This window comes from Syngnathus leptorhynchus, chromosome 2, assembly GCF_054491065.1.
Source record: "Syngnathus leptorhynchus isolate UIUO chromosome 2, UIUO_Slep, whole genome shotgun sequence".
In the NCBI taxonomy this organism is placed as follows: Eukaryota; Metazoa; Chordata; class Actinopteri; order Syngnathiformes; family Syngnathidae; genus Syngnathus; species Syngnathus leptorhynchus.
Window position 1 is genome coordinate 2,099,694 of NC_141196.1, and position 16,548 is coordinate 2,116,241.

Here is a 16,548-nt window from a genome sequence, read left to right on the forward strand (position 1 = left end):
TTGACCACTGTCAGCACTTTGGCTCCCGCCGCGCTTACATCTAGCTCCCCTCCCCACCTATTTGTTTCACGCTGACAAATTCTGAAATGGATTTTGCTCAACTCCAATGATTAACAATGGGGGTAAAAGCGTTGGCATGACGTGACAGGAGTTCAGTGGCACACTTTCCATCAGCCTTGGCTTGTTACGGAATACAAATACTTGGTTAGTCTACCTCAAGAAAAATGTTCACATCTCACCACATTACTTATTTATTTATTATTATTATTATAATTATAATTATTAATTATATTATTATTATTATTATTATTATATTTATTTATATATTATATATATTTTTATTAATTTATTTTAATTTTTTGGGGATAAACGAAACATAAAACATTTAAGACTCTTTCCCACTGAGCGTCATACGTTTGCAAGTTTTTTTTCGTAACAGGTCTACCAGTTCTTTTCTTTTTGCAAAGGAATTTTCAACATGTTCAAAATTTCCTCAGTACAACAAAAAACACTAAAACCATTGGCGACTTTGGTGAACAAACCCTCATTGGAACTTAATATAAAAAAAAAGTACAGCAACGGTCAGATACGTTCTGACTTTTACTCGCATAACATTTTATGACGGTACACATTCTTTCCTATCTAGATAAATACGTAAAAGTGGATGGATGGATGAATGAATGTCTTACTTTATGAATAGCAACTGCTCTCTTTGCTTTGTGGCCAGAAGGTAATCACGGCACGGGCCTGATTGCGATCAAGTTGCCACGTGGGAAGCGCTGAGCAACCTTTCAGTAGCTTCACAAAAGCTGCTTAATTCACTCGCGTCTGTTGTTTAAGGCAGCCTTGATAGCGCACAAAATGATGTCACCGCTGGTTAGCCGTAGTCAGCCTACTCTCGCCAGCCAGCCAGCCTGCCTCCTCCTGCTGCTGCTCGACTTTCCGTCTTTCCTCTCCGCCTGTCTGTGCGCTCCGTGTCAAATTGCCGCGTGGCGGATAGAAGCTCAATTGAGAGCAGAATAGCAATGCGGCGCTTCAGTGACTGCGGGAAACGTTTGTCCTTTGGAAAACGGAGCAGCGGAGCCAGAAAAAAAACATTCGCTTCGTCTTAATTTTTCTTCAGACGTGTTCTTGGCTCGACGTTTGTAAATTGGGTCATTATGGCCGACTGCCCGTTCGGTGATGTATTTATTCATTTTCGACAAACAAGTGGACAGCAGGAATGAATATATAATTCATTCGATGATCGCTGAAATTGCCGTTCAGAGTGCTAAGAGTCAAATTGACTGACCGGACAGATTTTTTGGGATTTTTTCTTGTCCTTCAGTGGTTTTGTCATTCTGAAATTGACCTTCTGGTTTGTTTTGTTCTGCGCATTTGCCTTCCGCACATTTCTTCAAGCCAGATATGATTTATCTCCTGTTACATTCATTTGAATACAAACTGCATGAAATGAAGACATTATCGTTTGGAAACGATTGTTAACCATGGGATACGATTACCGCTACGTCCTGATTGCTACGCTACGTGCTCTATAAATGCGTCCCAAAAAGCCAAACTGGGTTTTCAGTTGCCGGGCCAGGAACTTGCCAGATCTGTGACTAACACAGTCATGTAATCCGTAAGTTACTTTTTCAAGGCAACCGTGGTAGCGTCCCGAAAAAGCAACAAAATTCCACCGCGCAGGACGCCGGCCATGCGGGAAACGAGTGGCCTCCAGCAAGGGTGTCAATCGAATGTTTTTCCATCCCAGCGCTTCCCTCACGCGAGTCTGTCAGGTGAGACCTCGGTTGGCTCCGAGGTGCACGGCCTGCCCGGGCGAGCGTCTGTCAGATACAATTAAATCCCGCTGTCAGTCGTGGAGGAGCGAGCGAGCGGTTTCGCTCGCGTGGCGGCGCCTGACACCCACTTGACGCTCCAACTTGGCAACACGGAAGTCGTCCCGATTGCTCTTTGCATTCTGATCTGGTTCCTGAATCAAAGCTGATGACGGATTTGTTTATTCAATCAATGTGATTTGCAAGTGACAAGACCGCCTATGGTGTTAATGTGGCGCCAGAGTCACCAAATTACAAAGGAAATGAGCACCGACTGCCAAAGCCCAAACTGCTTCTGCTGCTGTCACTCAAATCCCACGCTGGTTATGCTAGTAGCGCCAAAAAAAAAAAAAAAAGAGTTCATTATCAATGTTGTTCATTCAGGGCAGCATAAAAATTTGACTGCAGTTTGTTTCTTCAAAACTCCGTCAAGAGAATTTAGAATTTTCTTCGATTTGATACCTACACCAAAAAAAAAAAAAAGCACTTTCCCTTTGGATAGTTTGCTAGCGTGACGGCGTTAGAGCGCCTCGTCGTTGGCCACGAGTGCATGCTCATCAGATGGCTGCTTTAGAGCGCGTCGTTGTTGGCCACGAGTGTGTGTGTGACAGAGTTGGTAAAGCAAGGGGGGCGGAGTCTAATGTGACAGTCACAGTTGGGACAAGGGCTTTAGAGTGCCTCGTTGTTGCAGTGTTTTATATATGCCGTACATGACAGTTACTGGAGGGTTTAAAATTTAGGGGGGGGAAAAAAAACACTTTCCAGAAACTTTCCGGTGCCAAAAGTTTCCTTCCACAATATTTATCTCTTTACAGCCGCCATATTATTTCGCAGCCAGTGTTATTCATCACACATTAGCATAAACATTGACACCTATTATCCTGGCCAGGAAAGGTAAATATTGACTGTCTCTTCATCAAACGTCTTTTATTTGCCAAATCGGACTGAGACAGACGCCTTTTTGGCTTTGAATGACACTGGTTAGCCATTTCATCGTCTTATTCTCTGGCTAGCTACGCGGGGCTTGTTGCCAGGCCATACGTTCCGGAGCCGAGGTCATCCCCGATGCTGCGAATTTCCCTGTAAATGCCGTTGACGCCAAAATAGGGTTAATCTCGTTATGCCCGGGGCCGGTGCCAAGTTTTTGTTTTTGTTTTTTTTTTGTCTTCAACAATGGCCACTGCTCCCTCCGTCTGCCAGCTGTTGTCGCGACGTGACGCTAAGCCGTGCATTAACGCTAGACAACGCTCGCGTCTCGGCGTCTGAATAAACAATGCTTGTTGTGCAGCCATGGATTAAATTAACTCGTAACAAAGTCATACAAAGTCAGTCATTATATTTAGAAATCATGTTTTTAGTGAAGACATTTTTCATGAACGTGACAAAGAATTCTAAGCCCGACAGTTCCCTCCGGTCAAACGAGGCCTGTTTTTTCATTTTCAAAACCAAATGGACCCCGCGGTTTCATTTCCGCCGCTGCGGGATCTTCCGTCGGCCGTTGACAATCACGTCGAACCGGCGTGTGATGAAACGGCGCTATCTCATTATCCATCAAGCGGGCAATGGCGGGAACAAGAAGTGGATTATTTTTCCTGGTGGATTTGGAGCCACATCATCCCCGCACGACGATTCGACGCCCTCGTGCGATATTAAACGGCGAGGACTGCTTGACGTTGATATCTTTGGCTTTGTAGGGCTAAAGCCATCAATAAAAAAAGTCGACCCGACTTCCCGCCACGTTCGGCCTCCCGAACAATCCTCTGCGGTTTCGTGGCGTTTTACTTTTACTCCGATGGGTCCTCGCCGAAACTAAATCCGCCGTGATGCTTTTCATGACAATAACACACAAATCCCACAGCACACAAAGCGGCTCGTGAAGGATCAACCTTGGCTTTATCCTGTTATCCTCCTCCATTGGCGTGTTAAGGTTGAACTAAGTCGTGTTGCGGAATCGCGATCTGCAACATGTTTGTCACATGAAAACAAACGGAAGACTTAAACCCTCGTCGTGACACCTAAGCGCTAAAAATGGAAGTGTTTACGCGGCCGAGTCACCACTGTGAGATGGCCTGCTTTTTCACCATGTGTGTGTGTGGCATGGCATAGCGTGGCACAGGTGGCAGGCAGCAGGGAAACAAGCGGGCCAGCAATCAGGTAGACGAGCACCGAGGTGGAAATAACAGTCTGGACTCCTCGGTGGCTCCGGCGTGAAATGTGACAGCCGACGTTGTTGCTTCTCCTCGCAGCGTCATCTGGAAATAAACCAGCACGTCAACAAACAAATACAGAGAGACAAACACAATTAGTTCATTTTGCTAACCGTCGCGCTTAAAATCTCATGTGATGTCTTCACTTATTGCACAAGCATAGAAAAACGGATATCGAGGAAATAAGTAGCGTTTGGATCATTTGGTGTCAAACCCCAGGCTCGGGGGCCTAAACCGGCCCACCGTAACATTTTATGCGGTCCGTAAAGACAAATTTGGCATTGACTTTGTGTGACATTACGAAAATTACAAATTGTCTTCTAGCAGTTTAGAATACTATTCATCTTTTCAAAATATTTGAGCAGTTTTTACTGGTCTCTAATTTCAAAATTTGTTATTGATCAGATACAATGCGGCCTGTGCCAAAAATGAGTTTGACTCTCGCTGATTTTTTGGAAGGGAAAATCCTGTTTTTGTTCTTTTTGTCTTTTGTGTTTGAGCGTTCACATTACAATAAATTTGATCTCAGTCTGACTGGCATGTTCGAAGACTGGTGGCTAAAACACGATAACATCATACGACCGCCCGATTCTTCCTGACCTGCATATAAGCGACGTCAAGCTTCCTGTTGTGTGACAGACCAGTCAGGTCCCTTCTGTTGTGTCTTCCAGAGGTCCTCTTGGCTTTTTTTTTTTTTTACGACTTGGCAGCAAGCCGCCGACCAGTCAACTTTCACTGCAGTGAAAGTCAGTGACACATCCGTCACTCACAGAGCCGCTTTCCTTTAAAGAAATTTCCGAGGAAGGAGGGGGGCGGGCTACGCTTCCTGAAGGGCCCGCCATCAACTCAACCCGTCAAAACAAAAGCGCCGTTCCCGTTAAATTTGGTGTCACAGGGAGGAAGGGAGCTAGCATTTGATCCAACTAAATTATTGACACCGGTAACGATGGCAAACCGGCAAAGGTGAATTCAGTGAGGAAACTCAACGTGTTCTCATCTCGCTAACGCATCTCGTATATTTTCGATTCATCTTACCTCAGTTGAATCTTGAAAAGGAATATTCAGACCACGTATTGAACTTTGTCACATTTAGACAATTGAGCTGTCAGACCTTGCAGAAAGTCTTGAGAAGAGCGGGAAGATTTCCTTTTCACTTGCTGTTGTTAGAATGGTCCAATAATCCCCCCCCCCGCCCCATCTGGATGTGTGCCGCTGCGCATTCTGCGGGAACGTCCTATTTGGCGACTCACTGACCCATCCGAACGCTGTCCCTTTGCATGACGCCTACAGCCCATTTCACATTCACTCTTGCGAACCAGACTGAAAAAAAAAAAAAAAATGGCCGCGTCATTATAGCTCTCCTTCCGGCTCCTTGGTCCTGTATTCCTTCCTTCTGTATTCTTTGCTTCGCCGGCCGCAAAGCCGTTGTCTCAGATTGACGGGCAACAGAACCGTGCTGGGTGGGTTGGGAGCCCCAAGATGTGAACTGCTTAAGGTCGATCATGTGTACGTCTCAAGCGGAATGAACGGCCTCGAGCTCAGAGAAAGTGCCGCAGTGCCACGGCACGGCCGCCGGCTCAACGCTGCACTGCGGACCTTGTTTGTGACCGGATCATGAGCACGTCTGCTCCCGGGGTCACGTTCCCTTCCCGGGATCGGGAAGGGGCTTGATTTCGAATAGCTGGATTGGTTCATGACCCCTCCGCTTTGGCAGCGGTGACCATCACTCCTCTACGGGGGTGTAAAATGTGCTCAAGCGCAAACTTTAACGAGCAAAGTCAAATGGCTTCTAGTACGCTAACGAACGAGATTAGGCGGCAGTCACATCTGCTTCGGTTTCTTTGAGTCGTCGGGCCAAAACCGGAACTGTGCACATTGAGCGCTCGGGGGGGGTCGCTATCTTTTGAACCCCAGAGCCGACGATAGGGTGACCAGATGTTTGGACTCGGAGGACTTTGCCCTTCCCCATCGTTTTGTTCCAATCAATGCTCACAAAATGAGAAAATGCAGTGTGCATCGATTACATTTCAAATTTTATTTATATCACTTATGAGGACAAATCACCGGAATTCTTATGGAGACTGTTTGCCAGTCGGACCCCGCGAGGGAAGTTCCTCCAAACATGGAGGGAGGCGGAGACGTGGGAGAAGGGAAGCGTCGGTGGAAATGAATAAATAAAAAGGTCAAGTCATTATTTCATAAAACCTCATTAACTTTTATCCCCCGCAAAAGATGTCGGCGTAATTAGAATGACGGAGCCCGGCTAATGAAAGTACAATAAACAGTTGTGGGGTGGAACCAAAAAAATAATAACGCTGCAATATTGGCAGCTGCCCTTTCAAGGTTGGCATGAGGATAAAGAGAGCACAGATTAGGGTGATCCCGGGGTTACGCTAGCCGCGTTAGCACGCACGCTAGTTGTGTTAGCATGCACGCCGGCCGCATCGACACGCACGCTAGCCGTGTTAGCTCGACTTTGGTCAGAGCGGACGCCGCCTCCGCGCTCATCCATTATTGACTGGGTGCAAGTTTAGCTTTCAGCGTTTGTCGTTAAGCAGAGCGGCAGCGCCATGAATGATGGATGACACCTGATGATGCAGTCGCAAGGGTGCTGTAAGACCGTAATCAAGTCTGAGGCAATTGAATCACCTCCCGGCTCGAGTGTCTGCCTTTGACCTTCACATGTTGGGTGGGGGGGTCACCGTCGAAGCTGATACTAGAAAGCAATAACCCCGAATAGTTGCATTACATCTGCTGGCAGCATATTACAAGCGATCTGTCTGGGCTCCAGGGACACAATGGACATTTGCCAGCCGCCTTTATTTGTCCTCCATGTACGCTATCAGCCAATCTGGGTCAAAGATGATGCCTTCTCTCATCTCCGGCAACTATGCGGCGACCTTTTCAAATGTAAACTCGTGTTAGCTTGTGGCCCGATCAGCCGCTTCTCAGATCAAGATGGAAGCCTTTGAAAAATATTCACGTGGCCGTCTTTGAAAAAAATAAAAATAAATCTGGTCTGTGAATGAAAGACGGGATCGCCAGCTGTCTGTGTGGGATGTGACGCAAAGACTGTGCCTGTCCCGACGCTTCGTGTTGAATCCACAAAGTGCCAGTCATCCCGCACGGCAGATGGACAGATTTTAATTGGCAGGTACAAGCGACGGAAGCGTTCATCTGTCAACAGAACAACTGTTGGTAAGGCGCCTCTGACTGAATGCACGCTGTCGGGAAACGTGTTGTAAGAAAAGACGAGCTCTTTGGAGTATTTATTATTTTCTAATCCAATCAACAGATCATCAGCATGTATGATTTCTTACATATATTTTGAACAGAATGAATCAAATTTACCCGTTTTGAATCCAAAAACCATCAAAGCGTGAAAAAATAATGTTCGGCGTCTGCGCTAATTAAAGTGGAGGCAATTTTGCATAAATAATGAAGAAAATGTGGCAGCTTGAAAGAGTGAAGGAGAAGAAATCCATTTTACCCTGCAGCTTCATCTTCATGAACATGAGAAGAAAAGGGGGCGGAGCCACCGGTAACGGCAACAGTTGTATTGATTAAAAACTTCAGAAAATTGCTGACCCTGCAGGTTTTGAAGAGATCACAATTGTTGAACTCACGCTTGATAGCTGGTACCCAATTGAACCCTTACGTATCTTTCGTGTCTCCGGCAAAACCTAAACGTATTTGATGGCGGGCTTGACGAGATTACAACTTGATGAGCGGATTCCTTCATGGAAATACTGCAGCCGCAGATTGCACACTGGGATCAGATTAAGATGCAATCTGATTGCAAAGCGGAACGCATGAAATAAACATCTCGCTGTCCACATCCTTTCCAGTCAAGGCAAGCCGAGGCGGCTTTATTTACACTGCTCCACATTATAACTAAAAAAAAACATTTCAAGGAAAACCAAGCATTGAGAGACACCTGAGGCAAAATTGACTTCTGTTGTCAATTTTATTCCACATGCGTGCAGCATAACAGCTAAATGCTGCTTCACCATGTTTGCATTGAACCCTGTGCTCTACTAATTAAAACCGGTCTGCTTTTGGGTTTATATTCTAGCTGACTTCTTTTGAATATCTTCCAGACCTAACACATTTAGTAACTTATAAACCAGTATCATACTTTCAAAATCTATCTCAAGACCCACCTCTTCAACTCTGCATATAACCCCTAACTCTTCGTGTGTGTGTGCGCGTATATAAAACCGATCTATTATTATTATTATTCTACAACTGACTGGCAGACAGTGTATTATTTATTGATTGAGTGATTTATTGATTTATTTATTCGTTTCTGTCGTCTATATTTATTAATGTGTTTAAGGAATTTTTGGATTCTTTTTTTTAATTAATTTATTTAATGTATTGAATTAATTTGAATAGGGACAATTCAAATAAATGAACATCAGAATAAAAACCATTGTAAATTTGCCGGATTATAGCTAAAAAGCTAGTTTTCATTTGTATTCCTCAGGCAGGCAAATAGGAAAATGTAACATACATATAAATAGATAAGATACATCAAAAAATAAGTAACACAAGGGAAATGTAAGGATTCTAGTGATCTTTGCTGTAGTCGCAACTCCAATGGCAGCGTTCCAAATAATCTCCAGATGTATATTGCTCTTTTGAGGGATTCCAGTCAGAATAGCATGGCAACAATCAAGTCTAGCGGAGATAAAAGCATGGATAAGCTTTTCCTCATCTGCCAGAAACACGCGAGCCTTCAATCTGGAGACGTTTTTCCGATTTGATGGGACTGCTCAGTCGGATCCCAAAGAAGATTTCCGACTTTAGTCTTTAAAGAGTGTTTACTCATAGCAGTCCGGTTTTTCTTTATTGTCCTCCGTTTGGTTTTGGTTTTGTTAGTGTACTGTACACAGCGTTGGCGTCGAATGAAATAATAGTTCATTAAAAAAAGGAGCCAGAATTGTAAAGACTAATTTAACAGTTGAAAGAGTGCATTGTAAAAAAAAAAAAAAATGTGTTTCCCTTCGTGGCGCTACTCATCATCTCCGTGTATTACATTTGACGATAAGAGCTTCAAAGGCTTTTATGGGAATGACCCACTTCTTCTTCCTTTTTATATTACTTCCTTTTTTTTTTTTAAATAATATAAAAGTCACAAGTGGGTTTGAATACATACACTCCATTTAAAACAAAAAACAAAAAAAAACGACCCGTTATTTTATCACACAAAGCAAAGCGTTGACAGCTCAAGGTCCAGTTGACAAAAATAGGCGGATCGTTTGTCACTTTTTTCCCGATCCGAGCAGGTCAAAACGAGCAGATTTTTTTTTTTTATGAATTATTATTATTTTTTTTTTTCGCTTTAGCATCTGGCGTGAAGCCTCAGCGACTGCCGCAAGCGTATCGTCTTGTCTCTTTGTTGTCCTCTCGCCAATCAGCTCTAAAGTCACAAGCTCGAAACTGTCACCGGCACGTCGTCTTAGGCGATGACGCGTCTTCAAAAGGTCAACGTGTCATTGTCACGCTTTTGGCCGACGTCTCGCGTTTCCCTCCGTTACTCCTGGACTGGTTTCATATTCTGAAATTTAAAACTAGATGCACTTTTCCACCAACAAATGAACTTTTGACTTTATAAACACCCCCAAAAATTGAATTACTATGAAAGTATATGACTTGAAACATGAAACCAACATCCCAAGGCCCTTTTTTGTCAAGTTCAGTCATTTCAAAGTCAGACGTCAAAAGCAGTCACCCCGGTGGTTGCGCAACATTTATTAGACTTAAAAAAAACAACAACAACCGTTATTTTATTATTTTGCCGCCCCCGCAGAGGTGGGAAGTTAATTTTTTTTTTTTTTTGTAGAGGAAAATCAAAAGGTTTGTTTGGCTCCAAAACAAAAACAAAATGAATGTGCCTGTGATGAAACAAAACAATAATGTCGTCTCGCTTGTCTCCCCGAGGTTTCTGCTCGCTCACGTTGATGTTTTACTAACAAATCTGGTCTCGACCTGCTTGGGGTCTCCTCTTCCTTCCCGAAAGTCGGTTGTATTATATTAGCTCATAGGTGTCAAACGCAAGGCCCGGGGGCCAGATACGGCCCCGCCATGTCATTTTATGTGGCCCACGAAAACAAATTGTACATCGGTTTCATTTGTCAATACTAAAATTACAAATTGTCTTCATACTGCCAGTCATTTTTATTACCATTCATCTTTTTTAAACTATATGAGCAGTTTTTACTAGTCTTAAGATTCAAAACTAGTTGTGTCATCACCGCCATCCGAAGGAAACTACGACTACGATGCGGGCCGCGACAAAAATGAATTTGACACGTGAATAATTTGCGCCTCTCCACCTCGCATCCGTAATCACCCTTCTTAATTTTGCAAGCGTAAATCGAGAAGCGTTGAGCGAGATTTTCTTAGATTTTTGCGGCGTCTGCGACTCGGTTACCAGAGATCATTCCGGAAAAACGTATGAAACTGCGCTTGGTCTGGAAAGCTTCGAAATGTTGTTGTCAATTGTTTCATTTGACTCGGGTGTAATGCTTACAACGTCTCGGTTGCTTACGTGAATGGTTTCCATTCATTCCGTCCACAAGTCCCTGAGAACAAGAAACAGGAATTGAGTGTCTTCCTCTTCTCCACAATAGAATCGTCGACGCATCGAGCCAAGCGGTCCTAACTCAATCGGGACGGTCGATAATCGTCACTAAATCTGCCCCTTTAGTCTTTAGTTCCTCTCTCGATTCAGTCCCAGTGAATTGGCTTTTGTTTGCCGGCGACGACGGAGGCAATTTACGAGGGGCATCGACGGATGACTCCGGGTCCAAAAAACGTGGCAAATAAACAGAGCTGAGAAGAGCGAGAGGGGAGATCAACAAATGTGTCAGGTGTTCTATTTTTTTTTTTTTAGTGTTTGTTTTGTCCTCGGCTTCTATCCGAGCGGCCGTTGATCTTCTTGTTGGCTTATCTTCACAACAAATTGCTCGACACGTGTCTGAGCCGAACGACGGACGGGACTCAATCAGATTTGTTTGAGGTCTTATTTGTCCATGTCAGAGCAAGAACCTTATTGATTCCGATTGATTAATGGCGCTACACGGCCACGCTAGGCTTTTTGTATTTTTGGCCGAGGCGTTACGACTTTTGTTTCACCACGTTAACTCCGGCTCGGTTAATATCCAACAAATGAAACGTGGGTGAGACATCATCGTTAACCGACTTGCGTTGTATCATTAAAGAGCCTTTCTCCGAGGTCACCAGAACCTTTGTTTATTTGCTAGCCTGACCACATGAAGCAAATATGTAAGAATGTCTCATTCGCGTCTCGACGGGGACAAAACTACTTTTGGTTAGCCTTGACCTTGGGTGGCCGATGACTTCACGTGGTGGCCGCAAACCCTATTAGGCCGTCCTTGAAATATCCCGACAATTCCGTCTGTGCCACATAAAGCGACAGTTAGCCAAAAATAAGGCGAGACGCTGACATTTCTTTCGGCATTCCCGTCCCTGCCTCTCACTCGGATGGGAGATAAGTCGTCTTGCCAAGGTGTCGAACTGCGCCGCTGCTTAACGTCTCATATCTCCCCCTCCCCCCAACCCCCTCCTCCCCTCCGTTATCTCCCTCATACTCCCATCTCTCCTGTCTTCCCCGGTTTTGCAACGATAAGATGCACCGTCCCAGGTGAGTGCCGGGTGTCGATACCGATGTGCTGCTATCATCAGTAAACTGCCAGACTGCCCGCACGATGCTCAAACCCCCCCGCCATGACCTTCACTACACAACATTCCTCTCCAATCGAGATCCGGAGATGTCATAAATTAGTAACCACGGCAACAAACAATCGGACGGTAGAGATTCGCTCGGTTCGTGCAAGAAAATACGCGTGCTTACGTCTGTTAGTAAATTTGAATTTGATCTGAAAGAGGATTTAAGAGGACAAAAGAACATGATCCCGCTCACGTTGGAAAATGAATTTAGTAAAATTTCACCAGGGCTTGTAGGTCACTTGAAACGGAGCTCAGTGGAAATAGCATTGTCTCAAATGTATAACAACGCTGAGAATTAATTTACTCTTGGAAATCTGATTACGGCTTGCGTAAGCTCCCCCAATGTAAATGGCTGCCGAGGAAAGCCAAGGATGAAAGGGAAAGAGAATCCGTTTCAAGTTGCAACAAGTCGGCCCAGATTGATCTCGGGGTGGTGGGTCCTCATAATCCCACAGTGAAAACCTTTTAAGAGATTACCAGAAGGTATTTTTGTATTTTCTGTCTTTTTCTTCAGAGCGATGAGGCCATCTGGCCCACAGTCTCCGGCCCGGGGGCAAATTTAGTCAAATGGAAGCCTTTGTGAAAATATTCCTTTCAATATTTTTCATGAAATATAGTTTGATCTTTTTCCACATCACTGCAGGCCGCCGTGTCTGTTATGAGCCTGTTGCTTGCCATCACTCATCTCACACTCGGGTGAAGTGCTGCCTTGCTTCTTTCTTCCCTGCTGTATTTTTCTTTCTTTCTTTCTTTCTTTCTTTCTTTCTTTCTTTCTTTCTTTCTTTCTTTCTTTCTTTCTTTCTTTCTTTCTTTCTTTCTTTCTTTCTTTCTTTCTTTCTTTCTTTCTTTCTTTCTTTCTTTCTGAGATTTTTTTAAATGTAAAGTGCATTAAGCATCAGTTGTATTGTTATAATTTTATTGTTTTATTATTTTATTTAATGACTATTATTATTTATTTGATTTGATTGGATTATTTTTAAACCCCACCATAACCATTCCAGCATTCTCGCCTTTATCACTCTGCTCGTCCCCAAAGGTGCTGATTGTTTGCAATGTTCAAGCATCCACTGATCAGCAGATTTAGAATGAAATAAATAAATAAAAGACGGTCATAGTGACTGCGGCCCTAAAACTAACACACCAGAAAAACTACAAATGGAGCTATTTGGACTGGATTTCCTGCAGCCGGCTTGTCCAGCGCTAATGGTGACAAAATATGACCAAATTCTGCTGCAGGTGGGCCTCTCCCAATCGCTGTACGTTGACATCCTCGTAGGTGAAAGTAAGCTCATTCTTCAATGATTGAACATTTTCCTCGAGCGACAAAAAAGCCCCTGCCTCGGTATCACTCTCATCTGCGCCATCATCGTCTCGGTTTGACCCCACATCTCGTTTTGGCTCCTTTTATCCTGGATGTGCTGCGTTGCACTGATCCAAATCAGTCACTAGATTTATTTATTTCTCTCTTTATCTGGAAAAGGAAGTCTGAGCCGCAAAGGCCCATTTGTCTGGCGCAGGTTTTTCTTTTCTTTTTGCCTTTATCGTAGAGATTTAATGTGGAATCTGTAAAGGCCGTCGCTCACGGATTAACTTTTCACCCGAGAAAAAGTTTTTGACAGCGTGATGAAGTTCAGAGCAAAGCTTCTGTTTGATAAAAGTAAATTTGTCCGGCTCTTCTCTAAGAAGTCTGAAATGATACCACGTGGCCTCTTTTCTTTTATTTTCTCTCAGCTGATAAAATCAAACGATGCCTGTGTCTTTTGCAGTTGTATCATTTCAGTAGTTTTGTTGTAGTTTTACTGTATTATATCGTCTTTCTATTTTCACCCGTGCTATTAATTAATTTTTCATTTTCCACCAGCAGGACATAAAAATGAGATTTTTTCCTGATGTGTCGCTTTTTATGAATAGTTTTTGGGCATGTGGAAAGTCGACTTTGTGAGAATTTGTTTTGAAATAATGGCTCTCTACTGGTTCCGTTTAAATTGATGGATAGTGTTGTTTTGGCAGAGCAATGAACACACACACACACACACACACGTCTTCAGACCTCGGGCAATGCAAGATCCATTCTAATGGCAAACACCTCCGGGATAAAAGTAATGGCTGGTAAAGACAAGTCCAACTGTCAGCGTAATGAAACGGGTTAGGTGTGCACTGATATTCCCCCTCGGGCTAGTTCTCAAAAGTATTCCTACTTGGGAAAGATGTTTAGAGGCAAGGTCCGCCAATTAACCTTGAGACAACCTTGAAATGATACAGACTTTGCATTCAAGTTTGTTTCAAAAAGTAAATTGACTAAGACGCGAGCTAGGCTAAGCTAGCTAACTTAGCTGCTAATGTCTGCGTTTGAACGCCATAAGAAATGTGACTCATGTGTTTGCATCGAAAAATGATTGAACTGAAACTAGAGCTAGGCTAAGCTAGCTAGCTTGTAAAACATGTTGTCTGACCCTATAAAACATGTGACTAATGCGCCAATTTTCTTTCTCTTTCTTCTCCCTGCTCCCTCTTTGGATTCTTCCCCCCCCCGAAGCTGAGGAGTACGTCGTCGAAGGTAAGACTGACGCCCTTGCTTCCTCGACCGTGCGGTCGAGCAGCTGCCGATGGCGGCCGCTCGCTCGCGCACGCTCTTGTGCATTGTCACGGTGGACTGCGGTTTGAAGTGACTTCCAAAATTGACCCGTTTCTAACACAAGTGGAAACTCTCCAGCCCCTTACTCCCGTTTATTTTCTCTCCTTCCAGGATTTACTTTTGATTCTCTTTTATTAGCCTATAACTCGTGCCTTTCTTGGCACCGGACTCCATTTTGTGTCGCTTGTCGCTCCTAAACAACATGGTCACGTCAACAATATATGATCTCGGCGCTTGAGTGGCAAATACTTGCTTAAATGAGCGTCTGAGTCCCGTTGAGTTGCGGGTGATGGATTGCCTGTCAAATTGTAAAACACCATTTCTCGCTCCCCGCACCAAGTGTGTGTGTTTTCATTTTCAAAATGGGCCGTTTGCTTGTGGTCATTTGAATACTGCTCGCTAGCGTATAAAAAAGTTCAGGCAGCTCCGAGCTGGCATTTCTCATTTAGTTCTGACATGGGAAAAACATTTATTCCTGTTTTTACATTCTTTGCATGTGTGGAGGAGTTATGTCAGCTGGGTTCAAAGAACCCAAGACCACATTTGGAGCGCTAGGCCAGTTTTTTTGTTGTTGTTAGCTTTATTGTAAAAATATATCGAATTATATGTCTGGTGTGAATCATACTTTGAGAGCACGACGTGACTTTTGTGCCATTTTGGAAAGAACCGGTCATTGATTATATTGAAGTTGTCTTTGCGTGTCTAACTCGCTTTTCCACGGAGCGTGAAACGTGATGTGGCGTTTTCACTTTTAAAGGAAAACGCTCGGTCAGAGAAGTAAACAACTTTTACAATTCCCAAATGGAAAGTCGATAAATGAATTTTACTAGTCCGGCGCAAGCCGTGCTTATGAAGGCGATTAATTGGACCCACGCTTGGTCTCTATTTTTAGGGCTTCCCCTCTTCGACCCGCTCCGGCTAATTAAAGTTACTGACCGCACGTTCAAAGGTGCCGTGAGATTGATGACGCCGAGGTAGAGAAGCCCGAGGGTGTTTTTGAAAAGTGATCGCTGGGCCGTGCGGATTGATGATGTTCCTGCGACACTGACCCGTTTTCGTTGGCAAACAAGGCGAACGCAGCCATCTGCGTCCTCCGATGATGTCGTCTCAATATTTAAACACCGAAATGCGCTTTGCGCTCGCCGGGCATTTTGGGAAAGGGGTCGGTGACCTCACCGCCCACTGGCTAGTCACGCCGCTGTCTGCGCGGCTTATCCGAGCCGTTGGACTTTTCGGCTGCAATTATTCAAATGCGATGCTAACTGTTTCCTCAGTTGATTGGGATTCATGCATTTTAAAAGGCGCTAAAACAGGCAGGCTGTTTTTAATTTCCAGACGACGGTCGGACCGAGCGAGAGCAGGCGAAGCGAAAGCAACGGCGCACGAGCGCGCGCTCTCGTCCGATTGGCCGACGGCAGATTAAATGCGACCCTGGTCGGCTTGTCTGATTTAACGTCGGGGCTGGGGGATGTCACGGCCTTGCCGAGCTGATCTTAATCAATCTGATCAAGGCTAATGATCTTTTCTGTCTCAGTCATCAGACCTCCAACCTAATCCCGTCCTCAGGGAAGGACAGTAACCAGTTTATCATTACGCTGGAGCCCTCCCCGTCAGTGTCGGCTGGAGATAGCGGATTAGGGATTGAGTGGGGCCTGTAGTTAAATGAGATTGTTTGAACAGACGAAGGATTTTCTGCTTATTTTATCAACGAGAAAGAAACCAAACTTTTGGCGTGGAGGCAAGAGAAAGAGATAACAGAGCAGCAAAGATATTAAATGTACTCTTGTTGTTGTGGTATTAACCCAAATTCCCTTTTGTTTCCGGAACATTGCGCTCATGTTGATAATTGTAAACCAAATGTTGGAGGACAGCAACAGCGGTGACACGTGTTGTGACTTTGAGTATCAAAGATGTTCACTTCAATGCATTTCCGATCCAAATATTCATTTGAGGAATTTGTAACTCATTCACTGCCAGCCCAGTTGAAAGGAATCTTTGACGTGTAAAGCCGTCACTGGTACTGAAAGAGTTGCGAATATGCAGAGGATCGCCGCCTCACTTTTTTATTTATTTATTTTTTTACTTTACGCACACTAAACTCACACCGAGTAATCCGTGAGTGCTCGACGAT

General features: G+C 44.2%; 1 protein-coding gene across 5 annotated transcripts in view; it reads left to right on the forward strand.

Moving 5' to 3' along the window:
* The window catches only part of nrxn2b (neurexin 2b), a 242,527-nt gene that overhangs the window by 67,356 nt on the left and 158,623 nt on the right, over positions 1 to 16,548 (forward strand). For all 5 annotated transcript variants that reach the window (XM_085936342.1, XM_085936378.1, XM_085936369.1 and 2 more), the window contains one exon: positions 14,319 to 14,339. In XM_085936342.1, the coding sequence (XP_085792468.1) occupies positions 14,319 to 14,339 (21 nt within the window). The remainder of the gene's footprint in view (positions 1 to 14,318; positions 14,340 to 16,548) is intronic.